At 47.7% G+C, this 21983-nt stretch overlaps 10 protein-coding genes across 10 annotated transcripts; 6 read left to right on the top strand and 4 right to left on the bottom strand.

The window, feature by feature from the left end:
* The first annotated feature begins 701 nt into the window (after positions 1-701).
* F9C07_1491805 (alcohol dehydrogenase) lies at positions 702-2554 on the top strand. Its single transcript, XM_041285979.2, has 3 exons — positions 702-1472; positions 1526-1955; positions 2010-2554. Exons 1-3 carry the CDS (start codon positions 1190-1192, stop codon positions 2290-2292), a joined length of 996 nt encoding a protein of 331 aa, XP_041145621.1. The 5' UTR covers positions 702-1189; the 3' UTR covers positions 2293-2554.
* A 261-nt stretch (positions 2555-2815) lies between these two features.
* F9C07_2231962 (histone deacetylase RPD3) lies at positions 2816-4537 on the bottom strand (the record flags this gene model as incomplete). Its single annotated transcript, XM_041292159.1, has 4 exons — positions 2816-3328; positions 3380-3921; positions 3978-4278; positions 4343-4537. 4 exons carry the CDS (start codon positions 4535-4537, stop codon positions 2816-2818), a joined length of 1551 nt encoding a protein of 516 aa, XP_041145620.1.
* A 1286-nt stretch (positions 4538-5823) lies between these two features.
* On the top strand, positions 5824-6526 carry F9C07_3300 (uncharacterized protein; the record flags this gene model as incomplete). Its single annotated transcript, XM_041292169.1, has 3 exons — positions 5824-5883; positions 5969-6370; positions 6431-6526. 3 exons carry the CDS (start codon positions 5824-5826, stop codon positions 6524-6526), a joined length of 558 nt encoding a protein of 185 aa, XP_041145619.1.
* Positions 6527-7131: 605 nt separating this feature from the next.
* On the bottom strand, positions 7132-8045 carry F9C07_2105908 (uncharacterized protein; the record flags this gene model as incomplete). Its single annotated transcript, XM_071508999.1, has 3 exons — positions 7132-7391; positions 7496-7691; positions 8040-8045. 3 exons carry the CDS (start codon positions 8043-8045, stop codon positions 7132-7134), a joined length of 462 nt encoding a protein of 153 aa, XP_071366246.1.
* Positions 8046-8714: 669 nt separating this feature from the next.
* Positions 8715-10211, top strand: F9C07_3299 (putative aldehyde dehydrogenase family protein; the record flags this gene model as incomplete). Its single annotated transcript, XM_041285978.1, has 1 exon — positions 8715-10211. One exon carries the CDS (start codon positions 8715-8717, stop codon positions 10209-10211), a length of 1497 nt encoding a protein of 498 aa, XP_041145618.1.
* Positions 10212-10242: 31 nt separating this feature from the next.
* F9C07_2282956 (class I glutamine amidotransferase-like protein) lies at positions 10243-11457 on the bottom strand. Its single transcript, XM_041292158.2, has 5 exons — positions 11258-11457; positions 10986-11206; positions 10815-10930; positions 10570-10751; positions 10243-10523 (listed from the first exon to the last, which is right to left on the bottom strand). The coding sequence occupies exons 1-5, from the start codon at positions 11331-11333 to the stop codon at positions 10399-10401; spliced, it is 720 nt and encodes a 239-aa protein (XP_041145617.1). The 5' UTR covers positions 11334-11457; the 3' UTR covers positions 10243-10398.
* Positions 11458-11830: 373 nt separating this feature from the next.
* F9C07_2202480 (uncharacterized protein) lies at positions 11831-18315 on the top strand (the record flags this gene model as incomplete). The annotated part of the gene is made up of 13 exons (XM_041285977.2): positions 11831-11891; positions 11962-11999; positions 12073-12267; positions 12343-12779; positions 12977-13758; positions 15462-16128; positions 16178-16295; positions 16354-16391; positions 16448-17316; positions 17383-17528; positions 17592-17675; positions 17734-18182; positions 18285-18315. The coding sequence occupies 13 exons, from the start codon at positions 11831-11833 to the stop codon at positions 18313-18315; spliced, it is 3915 nt and encodes a 1304-aa protein (XP_041145615.2).
* A 341-nt stretch (positions 18316-18656) lies between these two features.
* On the bottom strand, positions 18657-19477 carry F9C07_3295 (Cyanovirin-N). Its single transcript, XM_071511087.1, has 3 exons — positions 19290-19477; positions 19048-19229; positions 18657-18980 (listed from the first exon to the last, which is right to left on the bottom strand). The coding sequence occupies exons 1-3, from the start codon at positions 19432-19434 to the stop codon at positions 18978-18980; spliced, it is 330 nt and encodes a 109-aa protein (XP_071366245.1). The 5' UTR covers positions 19435-19477; the 3' UTR covers positions 18657-18977.
* Positions 19478-20197: 720 nt separating this feature from the next.
* On the top strand, positions 20198-20948 carry F9C07_3294 (uncharacterized protein). The gene is made up of 2 exons (XM_041292167.2): positions 20198-20570; positions 20624-20948. Exons 1-2 carry the CDS (start codon positions 20208-20210, stop codon positions 20783-20785), a joined length of 525 nt encoding a protein of 174 aa, XP_041145613.1. The 5' UTR covers positions 20198-20207; the 3' UTR covers positions 20786-20948.
* F9C07_1491773 (uncharacterized protein) lies at positions 20922-21961 on the top strand. The gene has a single exon (XM_071508151.1). The coding sequence runs from the start codon at positions 21205-21207 to the stop codon at positions 21784-21786; it is 582 nt and encodes a 193-aa protein (XP_071366244.1). The 5' UTR covers positions 20922-21204; the 3' UTR covers positions 21787-21961.
* The last annotated feature ends 22 nt before the right edge of the window (positions 21962-21983 follow it).

Below are 21983 nucleotides of genomic sequence, written 5' to 3'. Positions count from 1 at the left end.
GGCCAGAATGATATCAGTGACCAAACACATTCCACCAAGGTATGCGGATCTCTCGATGTCAAATAAGCTTATCTTGGCGTGCGAAGAGGGTAGTCTCGCTCGATCCACATAAATTGAGAAGACACCATACTGTCCCTGAAAACCCTCGACTCAGCCGGAAGTTCTGGCCTCGAAATCATGGTCCTATAATCCAAGTCCCTCAGGAGCAATAATTATCTCCACCAGTCTGAGCAATATATTGAAAAGTGAAAAGTTCAAGTATTGTAGATCCTACATTGTCAGATTGCCCATGCGGCAACAGACATGCAGTCACCAGCTAAACCCCCAAAGAAGGGCATTTTAATCCCCTAGAAGGGACATACTTCCGGTTGAACCTCGGCATGTATCTTTTGCAGGATATGTATGGTATGTGGGTCCCGTCTCTGTGGCAAATTCGCCATACTTTATCTGCGATAAACAAGCGCCGGGTTTTCAGGTGGACCTCGACACCTGCGAAAGTCGAGAACACTCGAGGTGTGTAAGCGGGGAATGAAGCAGTATATCGAGAGTCGAGTTTTGGGATATGCAGCAGCCTAGGATAATTATAGCAGTTGGAGATCTTGGCGAGTCGAGTGAATTTGACGTTGGGGGTTATGATGTAATAAGGGTCTTATAGGCATTTATGATCTTCTTTGTGGGTTTGGTTGGATAGAAGAGATTGTTTTCAAGATTCACTGTTATGTACTTGTTGTATAGGGATGGGATGTTGTGTGATATTGTGCTTGGTAGTAATCCTCACTCGGATGAGGCTATTTCCAGATCCTGTCTAGACAATCACCCTTCTTTGCTACACACAGTCGAATTTTGTATCACAAGTCAAGCTCTAACTATCCAACGAAATGAAAACAGAACGGACGCAGCTCCGGTGGTATGAATTGCTCCGTCTCGGAGAGTTAGGGTACTCTCCCGCGGATCCAGGGTTATGTGGGCCAGTGGATACCGGAGGTTCCGTTGAAAATTGAAAGGAACATTCCACGAAAATTCTAATCCCAGAACCACGGAGCTGTTTCTGATTATATGATATCCCGGCTTAGCAATCGGTATGTATCTATCGGGAGCAGAGTATTTATATAATGGAGAGCCCTCCGTAGTCAAAGTGAGGTTTCTATACTGTACCTAGTCATATTACTCCAAGATAATCATAATCAACATGAGCATCACCTTTGACGTATACCGTGGCTCCAAGGAGGGCAAGATCGTCGCGGATAAGACGACTCGTCCTCTTCGCCCAACGGATGTCTACATCGAAACGACACATTCCGGTCTCTGTGGCACGGACGAGCACTTCTTGCACTCTGGACAGGTTCTTGGTCATGAGGGTGTTGGCGTTGTGAGACAGGTTGGTGAGGCCGTGACACACGTTCAGGCCGGTGACCGTGTTGGATTCGGATATACACATGAAGTCTGTGGAATTTGCGATCACTGTATCAGCGGTACGTTTGTTTGCCACCCTCTATTCCCTGACGGGTAACTGATATCTTGGCAGGCTGGGATCAATACTGTGTCAACAAAAAAGAATACGGAACTCACAACCACGACATCGGCACCTTCAGCCGCGGTGTCGTCTGGAACGCCGGCAACGTCTTCAAGATCCCAGACGGCTATGACTCTGCCAACGCGGCGCCCCTGATGTGCGCCGGTGCTACCGTCTGGACCTGTCTGACCGAGTACGGCGTCCGGCCCACGGACCGTGTCGGTATCATGGGCATCGGCGGTCTGGGCCACTTGGCCATTAAGCTGGCAGCTGCTATGGGCTGCCACGTCGTTGTGCTGTCCAGCTCCGAGAGGAAGCGCGAAGAGGCCATGCAATTCGGAGCCTCGGAATACCACGTCTTCTCCGCTGGACAGGACATGAAGGATTTCAAGCCCTTGAAGCATCTTTTGCTCTGTGGTAGTGCGAACGTTGATTATCCATCGTGAGTTCTATGGAATTGTTGTGATGATATATGTCTGGTTGCTAATTACGGTAGTCTCCTTCCTCTCATGGACGTCCATGGAACGATCTATCCCCTTACAGTTGATTTCAAGCCCTCTGCCGTTCCTCTTCTTTTCATGAACGTCAAGGGCATTCGCATCCAGGGTTCCCTGGTTGCGTCCCGCAAGAGTCTGAAGTCCTTGTTACAGTTTGCTGCTGACAAGAAGATCGAGCCTACGATTATGAAGTTCCCTTTGAATGAGGCTGGTATTGAGGATGCCATGCAGACGTTGAGAGATGGAAAGATGAGATACAGGGGTGTTCTTGTTCGCGAGTAAGCTGGGATTCGATGTGTGATATTGTTATACCCTGATAGACACTGTATAATATAGATAGAATATGACGATATTATGGACTTCATTTATGGTCGAAGGTTCCAGTCCGGGATTGGAGGCTGCTTACGCGTCTTACATATAGACTATTTGTCTGGGGTAATTGATTAAATTGGTTTTGGTTGGACTTTTAGTATGTCGGAGTGTGGCGACATGCTGTCCCGTGGGGATGCCCCGGTATATCATTTAGAGCAGCGACTCTTCTCAACATTCCGACTTGGGCTATCCAGTGGTTGAATAAAGCAAGGGGTTTGCGCTATGTGTAATGTGACATCAGAATTGTTAATCCCCACATCAAGCTGAACGAAAATGGATAAATTAAACGGGATAAAACAAACCCAAGGGGGAGAAGGCACAAAGAATCACCAGGCAAACAACGACATGGCTAACAACAGGATATCAAAGATCACTTCCAGAATAGGTGGACCAGCAAAGAAAGAAAACACAAAAGAAAGGAGACAAGAAAAAACTACGGGCTCACGGCCTGAGCATCGTCGAAAATTACCTCAGCGTCGGTCATCGGGGTGTCTTGGCTGTTGACGGACCCATCGGCTCCTGGATCATCCGATGTTTTCGATGCTGCGGCTTCGGCCTCCGTCGTAGAGACAGTCGAAAGCACTTCTCCATGGTTAATCTGATTTCGCTTCTTGATCGCGTTCAGGAGATTACTGATCTGGCTCATTTCCTCGTCATCGCTAAGCTCGCCCTCGTGTTCAATGAGCATGTCGACTTGACGGGGCGAAATGCGAACGTCCTTATTTTCATCCTCGTCTTCGTCATCGGCAATATCTTCAAATTCTTCGTCGAGTGCAGGAATGAGCGGGTAGCGTGGGACGTCTGTCATCTGGACAGATGGGCTGAAAGTCATAGTCTTCTTGATGTTATCTAATACCTTCGTGCATACTTGCGTTAAGTATGTATCGGTGTTTTGATTTGGCATGTTCGATGGCTTGACGTCAAGGATATAATCTGGCGCATAGTACTGATGCTATATGTCAATACTAAGTAAATGGGTCGATCAAAGATCACCTACCCCGTAGAAATCATCGTAAGGCAGGTCCGGCCCGACCTCTTCCCCTACCACAACACCCGTTTCGAATGCCCACGTACGCGCGACATTTCGCATCGTGTAGCCGCCACCTCCCACCAGCATCGTGGGCAGGTTGAAACTCTTAACATAGTTAACGCAGTTGGCATGGCCTCGCATACTCAGATTAAAGCTCCCGAGACGGTCGCCAGACAAGCTATCTCCGCCACATTGCAGCACAACCGCGTCGGGGCGGTACCAGTCCATTACGCCTTTAATCACTCGTTGAAACACTCGACTATAGGATACATCGTCCATTCCAGGGCGAAGCGGTACATTCACAGAATGATTCTTGCCCTCTGACACACCGATGTCGCCGATATCGCCCGTCCCCGGGAAGAAGTCCCCGTACTGGTGAAAGGACACGGTCATGACACGATCAGTCGTATAAAACGCTTCCTCGACGCCATCGCCATGGTGCACATCAATATCGATATACAAGACTCGCGGATGAAATCGTAATAGCTCGAGAATACCCAAGACAATATCTACCCCACATGAGTCGGGACCAACGAACCTAATTCAAGCATTACGAGGCACTCACCATTCACATAGCAGAAACCATTCGCCTCGCTTTTCTTTGCATGGTGAAGGCCACCGGCCCAGTTGATCGCTATATCGCACTTTCTATTATTTAGACGGGCGGCAGCTTCCATACTGCCGCCCGCGCTGATGCTGCAGAATTCAGACAGGCCATCCCAGACGGGATTGTCGTCGTTGAAATTGTATTTCACCTGCTCGGTCAGGTGCTTGCTGATTGTGTCGGGAGTGACTTTGAACAAAAAGTCGATATATTCATCTGAGTGGAACCGCGTCATCTCATATTTCGTGGCTGGTTTCGCACGCTAGAAAACGCCCCGGAGAGTAAGTACGGAAAAATGCCTCACCACGAGGACTACAAAGACTCACGTAGATTTCCATCTTCTTGTAGAGTCCGTAGTTGAGGATCAGGCTGTGAGCCATCCTCATGCGGTGGGGCTTCATGGGGTGTCCGGAGACGTAGGCGTAGTTGCCCACGTCGGAATCATAAAAGTAGGCGACTCGCCGCTTGCTTTGAGAGGCATGGTTGAGACTGAATGAATCGAAGGGTGTGGACGTTAACATGTCCGTCGAGGTTAGTGACAAAGATGACGGTGGGCCGGTTCTCTGTGTGATGAGGATGGAAAATCGGATGGTCCGCCGTGATCATTCGGTCATCGAGATGGTATACAAGTCAAAGAGAAGAAGATAAGAAAGCAGACGAGGCATATATAAATAGTGTAGGTCGAAGGGCTCCCCAGTCAAGTGACTGCTGGCTGCTGATTGGTGATGGTGCCTTTATGCTAGAATTGCCTAAAGGAGTTTACCTGGTTGATTTTCTCGGCCAATCGGATCCCCAGGATCCCCGCGGGCCGCAGAACGAAGCCGCGTGTTTCCTATTCCGGCAATTTAATCGCATCGCACAAATTGGGAAATATCATCTGATTGCTCCAATCCTCCCACGAGGACTTCTTGCTATTTCTACCTAATTAGCTGTCATATCGCCATATCATTCGATGGTGGACCGATCCAATATTTCCATCCTCATGTCTTCCATATTTTACAGGACATATGACTGCTATCTCAATCTATTTCAAGCAAAGAAGCTACTTTGTATCGAAGAACATCTCAGTAACACATCTATAGCAGCATCTTATATAGTCTGCTTTGTCTAGATATCTATCATGTTCAGGACTCATCAGATCACCTTAACTTCCATAAGGCCTCACAACACAAAGAACAGAGGAAACCACTTTTCAACGCAATGAAAACGTTTGAACTGCCACAGCACTGTGCACATAAGGCTTGCACAGACTGACTGCCATGCTTACATAGTACCTTGCCAAGTTCTCAAAATGATGACGGAAGTGTTCGCAATTTTGATTGGACCCAAGCCACAGTCAACACCTCTTGGAGTCTAAAATTGCATTGCATGCATGCTAGTTTAGAAAATCGATAGATCGATAACATGGAGTGACGTGTGACTTAACGTAGAGCTGACAAGCTAATATGAATTGTACTGCGCAATGTGGTAGCTCTTTCTATTCACTTTGTAGATTCGTTCCCATGTGTATATCAGTGTTAAGACTAAAGCCTGGCATTCTACCCATGATCCTCTCCCGGTTTTCAACAATCATGCCTGGTACCTTGGTAGCTACCTGTCCCAGCAATATGTTTGTTTGTCTGGGTGTTGGAGATACATAGGTGAGCAGCCGAAGCGAACGATAAGCCGACCGTCATCATGACACTATACACAACACCCGTCACACCCTCCATTCCAGAATTATATACAGGCGACAGAACTGCCAGAAAACCACTCGAACCTCAAAACAACAATCATTACCATAACCTTCCAACAATAAGTCCAAAAAATGGCATCCGAAAACCAACCTCCAACCGTCATTTCAACGAAGCAAACACCCGAGGAAGAGGTACGTTGAAACTCAAGCTAAAATCCCCCCCATCAACTACAATATTCGCATCGCAAACAACTCACCCCTCTCCTACTACTCATAGCACAACATTGCAGTCGCAAAGGAGTACATGTCAATCGCCTACTCCCCGACCGAAAACAAAGGCGCCGAGTCAGTTCGCCACCTCTGTACCGCCGACAGTTGGTTCTGGAGTCCTTCTACATTCCCGGGCTGTTCTACCCCAATGGACTACGCCGAGTCTCATGCGCGTGTAATGGCCTCTGTAAACGACTTGCACATTGTGCGGTATGGTCAGGCGTGGGCTAAGGACGGCCATGTGCTGTTGCGATATACGGCGGAAGGGTCACACTCCGGGGAGCCCTATCAGGGTATTGAACGGTCGGATCCACCGAAAAAGGCAAGATGGAGCGCTGCGGCTATCTTTGAGATTGAGGATGGGAAGGTGAAGAGCTTTACGAAGGATTGGGATCAGAAGGTGATGCAGGTAACTCGCTCAAACTTTTGGAATAGTGGGTATAGTATAGTAACTGACTGGTCGATGCAGATTCAACTCGGCTGGGCACCGGTTGGTGAGAGTAAGGATCCTCGGTGGGATCCGGAGATGCTTGCACAGCCTGAGCTGGCTAGGGATAAGAAATAGGTATGCAAAATTTTGGAATGCATGTCATGTCACGACTTTTGAAGTAATGGGTCAGTTAGAGATATATATTCTCTGACACACGCGCTTGATACATGATGAGGTAATTTGTAATTAAACTAGTCCATAACTTTGAAAGGTTTTTGAATGGACAGATAGATGTCAGATCCTATAGATATACGAGTATATAGGTTAAAATATCCTCGAATGCCTGTATACTCGTCTTTTTGACTATATATGAGTCTTGATTCCACCCATCTCTGCCTTCAATAGCGCTAGTCTTGGCTCGGCTTAGTGTATTGAACTCAGTTAGGTAAAGTGGATCGGTTACCTGAAAGAGATAGCTTGAAGACTATTTATTCCTATTAATCCGGAGCACACTAGTATATGCATGACACGGCTACAAACGAAAGATGCCTCGATAGGTCTCGTACTCTGGCTTCATTGTATTATGGGTTGTCTAAGGAGTAATTTCTAAACAAAATGAAAACACCTAACACAGCCCAAAGCTTTCCAAGCCGTAGGTTGCAACTCTAACAGTTTGGATACATCTCGATTTCTTTCCCCGTGACTTGTAGGTCATCAATATCCGCGGTAGGCAACAGGTATCAGAGAATCACAACCTGGACAGCTCGTTCAATCATTGAAGCAGGAATATAGTCCAAGGCAATCCATTCCGAGCGCAGGCCAATCCATTCTGGGACTCCAAAATGCTCTCTGAGTGCATCTGTAGAGATAAAGGTAGCACACTCGTCGTTTGTCCAGACGGGTAGCTGTACTGCTCTGTCCTCGAAGTTGATCTGGAGAAAGGCACGTTCGAGCTTGGAGGTATTGATCTTTGCGAATATTATACCGGAGTGTCTAAGGTCTTAATGGTGTCCAGCAAGGTCATAGACATCATCTATGAGAGTATCGAGATTGTCAGCCTCTCTGGATATATGAAGACACGGCTACGAGAGTCATAGCACTCACCCTCGTTATCAAAGACAGAAATAAAAGGCAACGGTTCCAGAGGACGACTATCCCAATCTATATGTTCTAGGATATTTCCTCGATTTAACCAGTATGAGAGTGACGTATCGCAATGGCCTCCAGATTCAAAGCCTTCTCGAGGGCCGAACAAAGTAAAAGAGCTCTCGCGTTGGCAGCGGAAGAACTGACGGGGCAACTGGGGCAATTTGCAAACAGCTGTCTCTGGCTCCGGGTATTACGGAATCGAACCAATGAACCTTAGGAATTGAGCATATTCGTATAGTGGAGGTACATTTAACCCCTCTTCACAGGCGCAATATATCTGTTGTTTGCATGAATGGGGAAGAGATCCTTGTTTTCCAGCTACCAAGGGGGATATGTCTGCTGAAACTCTGCAGAATCCTAAGTTTTACTACATTCACTACTTATTGATTGCATTCACCACACAGGGTCACATTCTCTGAAAATGGTCTCCTGGAGAATAATCTGGAGGCAGCCTCTCCAACAATGTCACATAAGACAAACAAGCCACAGTACAACCTACTGTCATCTTTGACCATGCACCTTAGTCTCTTTGAAAAGCCTCAGAAGAAATAGGCTGATTAATGCGTTTCATTAATGGCACAACCTCGCACAGGAGACGCATTATTTTTGAGTTCTTCTTATTCTAGTCCATTTTAGCAAATAGTCGGCAGGCTGAGCAAGGGTTGACTAAAACAATTGCTAGGGTTCCTTGAACAAATTGCAAACTATTGCTTAATCACTGAAGGGTTAATTATTTGCAAAACATCTTGCGCTATAGTTATCGCAGGTCCTCACACGTTACAAGACCCACAGTGGGGTTGGATTTAACCGATGGACTCCACCTGCCATTGATAAGGAATAGTCCATCGACCTGTTCCTGTGACTGCTGGTCGCATGTCTGCGGTAGGAAGGGTTCCATAATCCTCAATTGCGATGACGGGTAATGCAAAAGCTGTAACCCATGTACCACTGTTAGACGATCCCGAATTCTTCATGCGAGTCGAATGTGTCGAGGTAAAATATAAAAGTTAGTTCCTGGCAGATAAGGACAGCGTCACATTGTCAATGCGGGGTTAGAACTTATCAGTCAACAATCTCCCCCTCTTACTACCTGACTACAAATACACCGTCACGCCCTCATTGTCATTCCTACAGAGATATCTTACTTTCAGACCTCTATAGAACATAATCCACCATGTCAGCCCCCATCCCTCATGTATCAAACTGGATCAACGGCGCCTACACAACGGCAACCACCCAAGTAATCACAGTCCTCAACCCCGCGACCGAAACACCCATCGCGACAATCGACTCCACACCCCAAGAAACAGTCACCACCATCGTCGCAGACTCAGTCCAAACCTTCCACAAAGGACCATGGTCCAAAACCGAGCCCTCAGACCGCTTCACAGTCCTCTCCACCGCCGCCCGACTTCTTCGCACGCGTCTACCCGAATTCATCGAGCTCGAAACCCGCCAAACCGGCCGTCCCATCCGCGAGATGCAAACCCAATTATCTCGCGTCCCTGAATGGCTCGAATACTTCGCCTCGCTGGCCCGCGTTCACGAAGGCCGAGTAACACCCTTCAAGGGCCCCGTCGTGAACACCCTCACCCGTCTCCCACTCGGTGTCGTCGCGCAGATCACGCCGTACAATCATCCATTGCTAATCGCGACGAAGAAAATCGCCGCAGCCCTGGCAGCCGGAAACGTTGTGATTGTAAAACCGAGCGAGCTTGCACCCTTATCCGTCTTGAAACTGGGTCCCCTCTTTCAAGAGGCAGGGTTACCTGACGGCGTCCTGCAAATTATGTCGGGACATGGGTTCGAGACGGGAAAGTTCCTCTGCGAGTCGCCGCTGTTAGCTAAGATCGATCTTACAGGGGGATTGGGGACATATCGGGCCGTTGCGCCCGTTGCAGCACGGAATATGGTCCCCGTTACGGCGGAGTTGGGTGGTAAGGCGCCTGTTTGTCTGTTTCCGAGTTTGGAGGTTGAGAGGGCGGTTCAGGCAGCGTTGTTCGCGGGGTTTATTGCTAGTGGACAGACGTGTGTGACTGGGAGTCGATTGTTGGTTCATCGAGACATTTATGGGGCGTTTCGAGAGTTATTGGAGAAGAGGGTTAGGGGGTTGAGGGTAGGAGATCCGATGGATGGACGGACGCAGATTGGGACGGTTATCTCGAAGGCGGCGGTGGAGAGATGTGCTGCTTTTGTGGATCGTGCGGTGCAGGAGGGTGGGAATGTGCTTTGTGGTGGGCGTTCGACGACGGGACCAGATGGGAAGGGGTTCTTCTTTGAACCTACGATTATTGAAGTTAGAGCGGATTCGCATCTCGCGTGTAATGAGGTGTTTGGACCGGTTATTGCGCTGATTGAGTGTGAATCTGAGGAGGAGATTGTTTCTATTGCGAATAGTACGCCATTTGCGCTTGGGGCCTCGGTTTGGACAAATGACTTTAATCAGGCGCATCGCGTTGCGGAGAAGATTGATGCGGGCATTGTGTGGATTAATGGTCATCATCTGAATGATCCGTCGTCGCCGTGGGGTGGGTTCAAGGAGAGTGGAATTGGGAAAGAAAATGGCCTGGAGGCGTATGAGAGTTATACCAAGGTCAAAAGCACGCTTATTAACTATGGGGTTGCCCCTGTGTGGTTTGATGATGAGGCTACCAATGCACGATATGGATAGGAGAATCGTCGTGTTAGCTGACTAGACTAGAAGCTTGCATATAAACTGTCCTTCATTCAAAAAGTAGCTCTTATTATACGATTAACATTCTGGTGCATGAATCACAACATAGTAAGAAAGTGCAGTGGCATTATTCATGTCGAAACGATTAGGTTTCTCATGTTCAACGTCATTTATAGGAAAGCAATTAAAGCGCATCAAAAGCCTTGACCGCAGCCTCAGCAGTAACATGAGCACTGGCAGGGTTCGCACCGGTGACAATAGGTCCGTCCGTGATGGTGAAAGCATCCCAAGGTCCAGCGGGAGAGACATCTTGAAAAGATCAGACATGTACTATATTTTAGTGAAGGGGACTTACAGGTTGCTCCAGAGTCAGCTGCAGAAGCCTCAATGGTAGGTCTTTTCCAGCTCTTAATGGTGTCCAGGACACCTTCTTCCTCTTCACCACGGGTGGTGAAGCCAGTTACCTTGCGACCGGAAATGACAGACTTTCCGGTGGAGGGGTCAATAATGCCGGGGAAGATGGCTCCTCCATGGCAACTGTGGGATGTAATTAGTATAGTGTCACCGTCATTTGAGGGGGTAATAGAAGGAACTCCATACACAGCAGATACAATGCCACCGTCAGTATACACCTTAGCAGCAATTGACTGCAGACCCTTGGCATCAGGGTAATCAATCAGCGACGCATGGCCAGCGGAAGCGAAGAAAAGGCCGTACTATTATCGGTTAGTGTCAGACATAGGGTTCTCGTTTTCGAAAGTTTGCACGCACGTTATCCGCTTTGATGTCGCTTGGCTTCAGCAATTTATCAAGCTTGGAACGAAATTCACTCGAGTGATCTTCCCAGACGGCACGATCCTCGTCTGGAAGCCAGTCTTTCTGCTGGGACAACCAATCCGGTTGGTAAGTACCAGTCTCGGAGACGAGGTCGACCTCGAAGCCTGCTTTTTTGAAGACATTGAATGGATGAAGGGCCTCAGTGATGAATAGACCTAAGTATCCTTATGAGTGTCTTTCTAGAACTAGGCCGACTCAGATCCTACCTGTCTCCTTGCCGTCTGGGTAGAGCGGCGCATGAGCGGAAGTGATAGCAATCAAGGCCTTGCGTGGGGGTGCCATTTTGGAGGGTATAGAAGTTATAATGTTATGGGATGTGCGAAATACTTGTAAACACGATTTTATCACAGGGAATGCTGAATATACACTGCCAATTAAGCCGGAAAATGCAAGAGTTTAAGTATGATTGAAGAAAGTAAGTATAAGCTTTCGGCAAATGGTGATGTCATCCCGATTGCTCTGGAGCGCTTATGTAAGTCCGTCGGAGGGCACCCCTGATCTCCACTTAAGCTTATCCAACTCCGTCGGAGATGAACCAACACCCAATGATCTCCTCCCTTGACGCGGACTCGACCTGCGTTCAGAACGATGGACCCGGCCAGAAAGCGCCAGAAAGTTTCATCCGCCTGTGAGAGATGTCGAAAACGAAAACTAGGGGTATGTGGCGTTCCCTCGATCGATTAGTACTCATTTTCCGTAGATCGAGGCTGAATATGGTTATACTACTGGCAGTGTGATCAACAGCGTCCGTGCCAGTTATGTCTCCGAGCCGGCGCAACATGTGTCCCGCGCGGGGAGCTTGTGGCTCGAGCATCTCCGACGAGTCCAATCGCTGCACCAGTAGAGCAAAGGAGAGCTCCCGGTGAACGACAAAATGCTCCCGTTCGTCCGAACGATCGACAAACTGCAGTTCTCCCGGAGCTGAATATTGTCGACCTGAGTACCCGGGTAAGAGACCGCCTCGAAGGACTTGCTATAATCCCGTAACTAGATGACTAACGTTACATTATGACGACTATAGATGTTTCTGCGCGATGAACAACATCAAACACTGGGGTACGATACCTCCGCCTTGCCCGGCGGCAAGAAGACATACAGCCCGCTCCTCTCCAGTCCGATACCATGGAGAGATGGAATTGGTATCCAGCTACCTCCACTGCAAATCCTGGATGAACTCGTTACCCAGTTTTTCGACTCCGTGGATTGGTTTATGATGGTATGTTCCGTTCTTGCGATATTGTTAGCTGTCCTCTTTACCACGTGTCCCACTGGTCTGATGTCATTCGGTCAGGTATTCCACGAAGGGAGCTTTCGACAGCGATACGCGAGTCTCATTACTTCAGCGTATGTTGCTGGACCCGATAATAACTTTCTCTGGCTTCTGATGCTGGTTCTCGCTCTCGGCGCTCACTATTCGTCACTTCGTGAGCCTCTCGATGAGCATCATCGGAACCTATCAGTTCTGTCCGAGACGCTTCTCACCCAGATAGAATACAGATTCTTGCAAATCATTGGATGTCCGAATGTAGAAGCTGTGCAGGTTTGCGTTCTCCTGGGAAGCTTCCACCTATTCAACGGTCGTCCGACGGTTGGTATGGGTGTCTTAGGCAGTGGCATTAAAATTGCACAGGTCATTGGATTGCATCGTGAAGCAATGTGGCATAATCTTTCTGAAGTCGCGCGGGAGTCGAGAAGACGGTCGTGGTGGGCCTTGGAAGTGTTTGACAAGTACGTTACCTGTAGCAGTTCTCATCTGTCGTGCTTTCTTTCTGACTTCATCGTATCATTTCCAGGTATGCAGCTGTGGCCTTTGGGCGGCCATGTAGTATAGACGATTCTGACTGTAAAATTGGTATGGTAAGGGACGTGGGGGAAATAAGTCCTCGGCAGGGCCCTCTCCTAACATATCATCAATGGAAATTTAGACTCTATCGCATCATGGGACCCTTCCTAGGGAGACGACTTCAGTCCAATCGGCTCGAAACAGTCAGAGCTATTCATGGTCAGCTAGTCGCATGGGAGAGAGAGTTGCCCGATAGCCTGCGCCTGGAAAAATACGGGGAATCCGGTAGCTCGGGAGATGCACCTTTAATACAGCTGGCAGCGCTTGCTCTTCAGCTTACCTACGATAATCTTCGCATCATCCTTCATCGGAGTGTTGCATTTGGAGACATTGGCCATGAAGTTGGCTTAGCCGGAAGGGTAGTCGAAACCGAAAGCACCGCCTTCTCTCGTCAACAGCTGCTGGAGTCTGCACTACGAACCTCGGAACTGTACCGATATTCTCATCTTCTGCAGGCCTCTCGTAGGACACACGCTGTGATGCATATTGGGATATGCCTGTTTACATCTGGTGTCGTCCTCTGCGCACTCTCCCTCATGGAACCACTGTCCATTACGAGCCAGAAGGCAAAAGCAGGCATCATGCAAATCATCCGGCTACAAAAGGAAAGCGTCTCGAATCAGCATGTTCTATCGCTCCAAAGCGTCAGGATCCTCGAAGATTTGGTCAATGTCGTCATGCAGGCCGAACAACGAACAATTCTTGGTGGCCCGATTCCGGCGTCTATATCACAACCGAAAGGTCGCGCAAAGCGCGTCGCCGATAATGAATATACCGGTATCAGTCAAAGCCAGACTAATATGAACGAAAACTCTGGTGGTGCGAATACGACTACCCAAGCATCCCTTACGCCTCTTCAGGAAGGTAAGGCTCCTGATGTGATGTGTATGAGATTATGGGACAATATTGACAAGGCTACGCAGTGTTTGCCAATCATACACAACAGCCACCGAACCAAATGGCAGTTCCCACTTCCGACACTTCTGCTTCCGCATGGCAAGATGCAGGAGCGCTGGACCATATCATGCCAGCTTTGGACTCCACTGCTGGATTCTCCTGGGATGGGAACATTTCCTCATTAGTTGAGTCCGGCCTTGCTGATGCCAGCCAACTGTGGCTCTGGTCGGATAATCTCGGTTATCAGTCGTTTGCTGAACTTGGTGATATACTACACTGAGATCTTCAGAACCGGAAGGTAACTGAACTGTTTGTGATCATGCCTTTTTTGGGTACAAAAAGTTGATTCACATGAAGATGTGATTGGTGTATAAGGGAACGGATTTACGCACAAGGAACCAACAGCCACCCGTAATGACCACTGCAACTACTCATTGGGAACGAAATGCTGGTGATTTATACCTATGGTGAACATATAGCTCCTCTTAGTCTCATAGACAAGCTATATATAATATGTTTTGTCTATTGTGTACTACCTATGAATTCATGCATATCCCGAGACGGATTTCGAAGGTGAAGCTGGAGAAAACCACCGCCAGTTCCCGATTGTATGATATGACAATACATAACAGTACAAGACACTTCTACAACGAATACCATATAGCACGTTGATATCCCATCGATTGCATCCTGACCACGCTAGTTAAGCACAAAATACAATGCAGTACGGTCTTACCTCTTAAATGTCTTTCAAGTATTTTCAGGAACACTGACATCGCTCTAGGATTGGACATACTCACTCTTTAGAGTATTTATCTATTTCTTGTGTTTTGAAACCATGAAGTGGCCCGCCGGCCTCATGCAGGTCGACCGGAAATCCGCCGACTGACGCACTTCCGACCCACAGTCACGCAAAGATAAGCGGCCGGGGAGAAATCCTTGCTTAAGTACCCTGTAAACCCTTTTTCCTTTTGTCAGGGGAAACGTAGAGTGCCATTAGAGACTGTTCGTTTGCTCTATCATACGAGAGGGTTACATGTGGCAGCTAAGTATCATAGGAGCGAGCTGGGCCTGAAGCACGATCGCCTTTACCCATATCACTAGATTTTCCACAACACAAACCAAGACAATGACTACCAAGGGTGCTCTTCTTGCCATAGAGTTAAACCACCAGGAATATGTACAGCGGTCAAGACTCCACCGCTTGCGACGATGGCGGCGACTCCTTTGGCCCCTTCTCCTTATCGCAGCGCTTGTGATCCTGATTCAACGGCAATCAAGCGTCAATATCGTTCCTTATCCGCGGTACTCAACCGAGTCAGATCTGTTTAATGAAGGTATAAACAAATGTTATGAAGCTCGGAGTCGGAGCCAAAGTAATAATAAAGCCGCCTCGGAAAGCAGGGTGAATCACCGGTGGAATCCAGTCTCCGGTCATAAAGGAGACATTGTTATCCAGGATGCCACTCTCTTTGACGGAGAGTTGACTCGCAATGGGACATTTGATATTCATTTTTCGTCTGGGGTGATCCGATCTGTGTCTCCCACTCACTTGGACCATCCTATTCCAGAGGGTACTCATATTATCAACGTACACGGGAGATTCATCACCCCTGGGCTGGTGGATATGCATTCCCACCATTTATTGCTTCCATTTCCCCAGCTTCCAGCTACCAATGATGTCAATGAGCGGCCGCTGCTGGGTCCCATCACTCCCTTCGTGCGCGCCATAGATGGTTTCAAGCCACACGATCCTACCATTAAAATCATTGCCTCTGGCGGCGTTACTTCGTCACTCGTTCTACCTGGTTCCGCAAATATTGTCGGTGGCGAGGCATACATGGTTAAGAACCTGCCATTATCTGGAGCAGCCGGGGAGCCCGTGGTGGAGGAGTTACTCTTGGAATACGGTCTTCCCGAAAATAATCGGCAGCGATACCTCAAAATGGCCTGTGGTGAGAACCCGAAGAGAGTGTACGGGAACACCAGGCTTGGTCTTACCTGGCTTTTGCGTAAACAGTTGGAGGAGGCACGAGACTTACATGAACGGCAGTCTGCCTGGTGCCGAGTGGCATTCGATGTCGAGGAGACCAGCTTCGCTAAAACACATCACGTTAAAACTTTCATCAGGAACCACGGAAAGCGGCCGGAGTCTTTCGAACTTGAAACTTTAGTTGCGCTTATCAGAGGCGAGCTTAATGTGAATGTACATTGCTATGAGCCAGAGGATTTTGAGCGCATGCTCTCTGTGCTCCATGAGTTTGGGGTTCATCCACAGGCTTTCCATCACGCACTGGAGGCATGGCAGGTTCCAGAGCTTTTGAAGAACCTCGAGGAGTTAGTTTGACAGCCCGGGCATCATAATGTTTAAGCTGACCTATTCCAGAAACATTACTATTGCAACATTTGCAGAAAATGCTCTGTTCAAGGCCGAGGCATATGGTGCAAATCTAAGAGGGCCCAAAATCCTGGACGACCACGGGGTCAAGGTTGCCCTAAAATCGGTATGTCCCAAATATGTGGAAATATGAAATGGCGGTCACAGCTAACATAAAATTCTAGGATCACACTGGCGAGGACAACTACGCTAAGTACCTAATGTAAGCATTGGCGAAGTAGAACGAGGGAATCATGACTTTGACTCGAATAATTCCAGGTACCAAGCCGCTGTTTCTCATTCTTTTGGGCTCTCGGAAGACAAGTCTCTGCAGGCAGTTACATCCATTCCTGCTCAGTCGGTGCAGCAGGACCACAGAATTGGATATGTTCGGCCTGGATACGATGCAGATCTGGTTATCTGGGATGATCACCCACTACAAGTCGGGGCGACACCCCTTGAGGTCTTCATCGATGGTCGCGCTGCCTTGGGCAACAGTGACTCCCTGGAACTGCTTATCCACAACTCCAGCTCTGTAGAATCACCAGATGCACCAGCGCCTCGACCTTCAATTTTGGAACACGAGAAAGAGGACATTTGCTCGAAAGCCCATAACTCTCGATCGAAGATACTCTTTTCGGGCATCAAGAAGGTCCTAGTCGATACTCCGACTTCCCTCGAAGATACGAGCGATATTGTTCTACTTCTTGAAGACGGCAAAGCTGTATGCCTTAATAAGAGATCCACCTGTTTCTCTACTAACCAAGACGAACAAAACATTACCGAACTAAGCCTGAACGAGGGTTATATTACGCCAGGTCTCGTTGCTTTCGGAAACAATCTCGGAATTCAAGACATTCCATCGGAGGAGTCTACTGGTGATGGATCGAGTGGCAAAAGTGCAGATCCTCTAGATGAACAAAAGAGCATTCATTTTGCCAAGTATGGTATCCATCTCCACGGCAGGGCATTCACCAGAGCTAGGATCGGAGGTGTTACAAAGGCCATCACTGCACCCCGCTCTAACGGGGGCATTATCCAGGGAGTTAGTGTCGGTATACGTACAAGTGAAACAGCCATGATTCTGGACAACGGGATTTGGAAGGATGATGTTGCACTACATCTCACGGTTGGACAATCTGCTAAAGGTGAGTGATCTAGGGCCATATTCCTAGTACCTTTGGCGTACCATGAATGGCTAATTAATACTTCAGGTGATGACACACAAACTGTAGCGTCTGGGGTTGAGAGTGTGCGCCAAATACTACAGGCGGGTCAGGAAAGTGGACAAGGAAGTACCAGCATATATGTGCAGGCTGCCAATGGCTCAATCCCCGTAGTCGTTCGAGCATATAACGAGGTACTTGCTACTTCCCCTCACTAAACTGAAACATAATAAAGCATCTCTAACTCTCTTGTTCAGGATGACATTTCTCAGTTGGTTCTGATTAAGCGTGATTTCCCTTCAGTCAAGCTTGTTATCTATGGCGGCCATGGCGCAGTCTCGGTAAGGTTCCATAGTTCCAATTAAGCATATAAATACTAACCATGCTTCGTCCCTATAGGTCGCCAAGCACCTCGCCGAAGCAAACATACCCGTAATTCTGACCGGTAACCGCGGTGCGCCTACTAACTGGGAAAAGAAAGATGTTCTCACAGGACCGCCATTAACTGAGAGCCCGGCAAAGATTTTGACCGATGCGGGTGTACTACTGGGCTTAGGCGTAAGCAGTGACTCTAAAGTCCATGGTCTGGCACAGGAGGCACGGTGGGCTGGTAAGTTCGCAGGGCTGAGTGACAGGGAAGCTATTGCCCTCGTATCGACCAATATCGAGGCTATCTTAGGCATTGGATCAAAGAGGACGGCCAATAGTGGTGAGGACTCACAAAGGTACAGGGGCGACTTTGTCGTGTGGGAAGGTGATCCGTTGAGAGGAGAGGGTTCAGTTGTTGTGTCTGTTCAGGACGATGAGAAAATTGCTGACTGCTGGCCAGACACTAGCAATGTCATTTTGTAAGTTGCTCTGGGCTTCTTCATACATAACGAGTTCTGCCTACTTTTGCCTCACCATTATAGTTGCAAAAGAACTACATATGTTTCCAATCTCTCATTTAGGCGTATCTTGTTGTTGAACATCAACTTCTAGTTTGCTTACAACAAGTATTCAAGAATATCAGCAACCAGTCTTTTTGAAATTGCGGACCTAGACGCTACACGTGAATCTGGCCTGCACATATCCATTTTGGGCTCTTTGCAAAAGCCAGTTCTCAACACAATGACAATCTGGAAACAGCATCTTGCATCCGGGAGAACACCGGACGGGTTCCATTTATCACGGCCTAATAATGTGTTGATAGCTAACACTGTGGCCAAAGATTAATACACAGCTAATATCATTATGATCTAAAATAATCGTGGCTTACAATCTTACGATGTTGCCGATGGGGAACACCCCGCTGGGGTTGCTTCCAAGAGCCGAAAATAGTAGCATAATGGCAAGGGAGGTGGATGTTCTGACAACCCGTGAATACAGGATGGATAGGACTAGCAAGATCGGGAATTGTTCAGGAACCAAAGGAAGAATATATTGGAATTGGAACAGAACGAATCGCTTGAGGTTTTGAGTCCCTAGAATCTAACCGTATAGGCATCAGGCAGCCATTCGGGCTCTAGGCGCGGGGTAAAAACTGCCTGAGGCAAGCGCCAAGACACAGACGGGTTGTCGTCAGAAAGAGCGGAAGCCGCCGCTGCCGCTACCGCTGCCGCTACCGCTGCCGCTGCCGCCGTGAACCTTACAAGATTATTCCTCTACTGCAAGCAGAAGGGTGCAAGGTCAATACAAAATGTCAAAATCAAAAAGACTCGATTGATGACTTACAGCCCATACAAGTCGGCCACCGTCATTCCCAATATGTTCAGCCAGATTAATTCCCTGACGCTCTCTATCTCCTCCATCGACTTCGGTGAGGAATGCAGTCAACCAAGGACCGTCGTCCCGGAACTCCAATTCGATTTCATGAGCGGTTTCTGTGAAATTCTCACCCCCGCGAACGAACCAGCCTAAATAAAGCAAACTATTAGCCATAGTTGTTACAGTTACTCGAGATGTAGATTACTTACCATCACCGTTGCCAATCTGTTCGTCAAGGACAATCTCCGCGGGAACTGTTTCATCCCCATCACCATTCTTAGCTGCGGCAAGGAGGACAGTATGATCGCCACGGACTTCGATCCGGATGAGGTCGCAAGATTGATGGAAAGACATGGTGGTTTTTGGTTTGTAATGAGGTAGATTGGGAGAGAAAGATCAAATGCAAGCAGGGCTGATTGAGGGAAAGCAATTCCAAGGGAGAAACGCGATTTAAATACCCTGATTGCTCATGTCAGACCAGCCATGGAGGGGTAATACAAACAAACCCTTGACACTTCATCGAGACCCCACTATTCAACTGCCCCACTATCTAGCTCCTTGTTGATATCTGATAGTTGAAAGACAGCTAGGCAGCAGCCTTGGCCTGAGATATATTCAATCGCTGATTTGTCTGGTACCGCTTGTACTCCTACTTAGTGAAACATTGGCGCTGATCTACTGACTTGCTGAGGTATGGTAGACAACTAAATATTGGAAAGGGTATAGTGCAATTAACAATTAATATATGATTATGAATATTTGTTTTTATCGTGCCACTTAACCTATTTAGTGGTGTTGCTGACGAATTAGCTTACAATCTCCTCTCTATATCTTCTTAGCACTACTACTATAGCGTATAGGCTCCTTAATGTGGTTATAAGCTCTATATCTTATTCATGGCTTCATATATTACAAAGTATCTTTTATAGAGTAGATCGATACTGAATAAGTTGATGTAAAATGTTAAGGTTTCGGACCGTAACCAGTTCCGGACCCTCGATTTGGTCGCCGTATTTATATTTAGCAACTCACGTGAGATCCAATGAGTCCCTGCGTTAAAGCGCTGCACTCCATCCCCAGACTCACCGCCCGTTTGTCGATACTTTGAACATGGCATATTCAACATCATGGTTTCCTACCTCTCTTCGTTAATGACAGTAGACAATACCTTCACCAGCACCTCGCCCCTTCCTTCATCCATCGCTCCCGAAAGAGTAATTGAAATACTCCACAACCATGTAACGATGATCAAAATGAATCCCCTGGTCATTGATCTCCAACGATGCGAGCCTCATGAGCATGCCCCAGAGGCCGAGCGTGGCCTTGTCTGGTACGAGATCACCGATAAGGTATCTTATCTGCCATTTGATCTACTGTCAGGACAGGTCAAATATAAAGCTTGTTTTAAGGATCTTCCAATGGGTCTACAGACTGTCATCTACGCTCCCTTGGGGCTAAGGACACAGAATAAGTGGACTCTAGAGGACCAGGTATTTAGCCATCTCCAGGGACTGTATAGCCTAGCTAAACTAACGATGAGTAGGATGAATTTCAATTAAGAGAGGATGTTAGTATGGAATGCAACATGTTCATGGCCCCGTTCGTAAAGAGAACAATTAAGGCCTCACACGGTCCTTTGGTAGACCGGCTGATCATTGAAGCCAAGTCACCAGAAAGAGATCTAGAGTCGACTGTGGGGGCCTAGGTAGAAAGTCGGTCAGGTCCGGCGGCTGTCCAATTCAACAACAAAAGAAAGCAACTTTGACCAAAACACTCATCTGCAGGATTAGCTCTCTGGGCTGTTTCTGACTCAGGGAAACAACTTACAGTAGTCTTAAAGATTTAATAAATGCAAATAGTTACTGGCCAAGAGAGATGTCGGCTGGTCTGGATGTCTACATAGGCCATGTAGTCATCCAGACGTGGATATATAAGCTCATGTGGTTTCCATAACGATTTCCCCTAGACCTTGGGTTTCACGCCGAAGGGGTCGACGATGTCCAAGGGATAGAGGACCCAACATGAAACACCTTACAATAAGGATAAAACCCGAGATGGATGAGACAATACAAAGAATATCAAATGCATATAAAGGAACCCTAGCACACAAAGAGTGACGCCAGCATGTTACTTGCCTATATATTCTGCGATAGTCAGCATCTTCCTCTGCATTGCAGTTCTCATCTCATAGAAATACAGTATATGCCGCATCTTCAAGATATGTCCGATAACAGCGCGGTTTCCTTCTATAAGCCAGACATGAGACCAGTAAAGGATCCAGGGGCAGATGATAGCCCAGACAAGCCACGGGTTTGTCTATTCTGCAACCATGAAGTACCCAACCTTATAGATCATTTGCTGGCGTGCATGTGGAGAATATGGCCCCTGCAGTCCCATGATGCCTTGTATTTTAAACACCTAAAATTCATGAAACCTTACATTGCCTTGAACGAAGCGTCATACAAATGCCCACGGTGCTCGTTGATCGTACGAGGCCGAGGTCAATTGATATGCCACGTTGCTCATGCATGTAAATTGCCCTACACGCTATTATATGACCATTGTATAGATATTTGGGACCCTGAAACAAACAGGCTCTGGGAGCCTTCCGGTCCATCCCCCTTTCTTCGTCTTCCTCTGGGTGAGTGGCCCTGTTACACTCGGTATCTTGAACATGGAAAGCCGATACATGAAAGTTATTACTAACATTTGAAGGATATATCCAACCAGAGATACGCGGAATGGTCTACAAAAATGTGCTTTGTTATACAACAATCGAAATTGTGGACCCCTTCGCTACTGGCGAAGGTAACCCGTCACAGGCACTTTCCTCCAAAACGGCACACACACCAGCTTACTGGCGCTCTTGAGAGTGAACCATCAAATTTATCACGAGGGGCGTC

Source organism: Aspergillus flavus, chromosome 4 (assembly GCF_009017415.1).
Source record: "Aspergillus flavus chromosome 4, complete sequence".
Taxonomy (NCBI): domain Eukaryota; kingdom Fungi; phylum Ascomycota; class Eurotiomycetes; order Eurotiales; family Aspergillaceae; genus Aspergillus; species Aspergillus flavus.
This window is presented reverse-complemented; position numbering and strand designations above follow the sequence as displayed.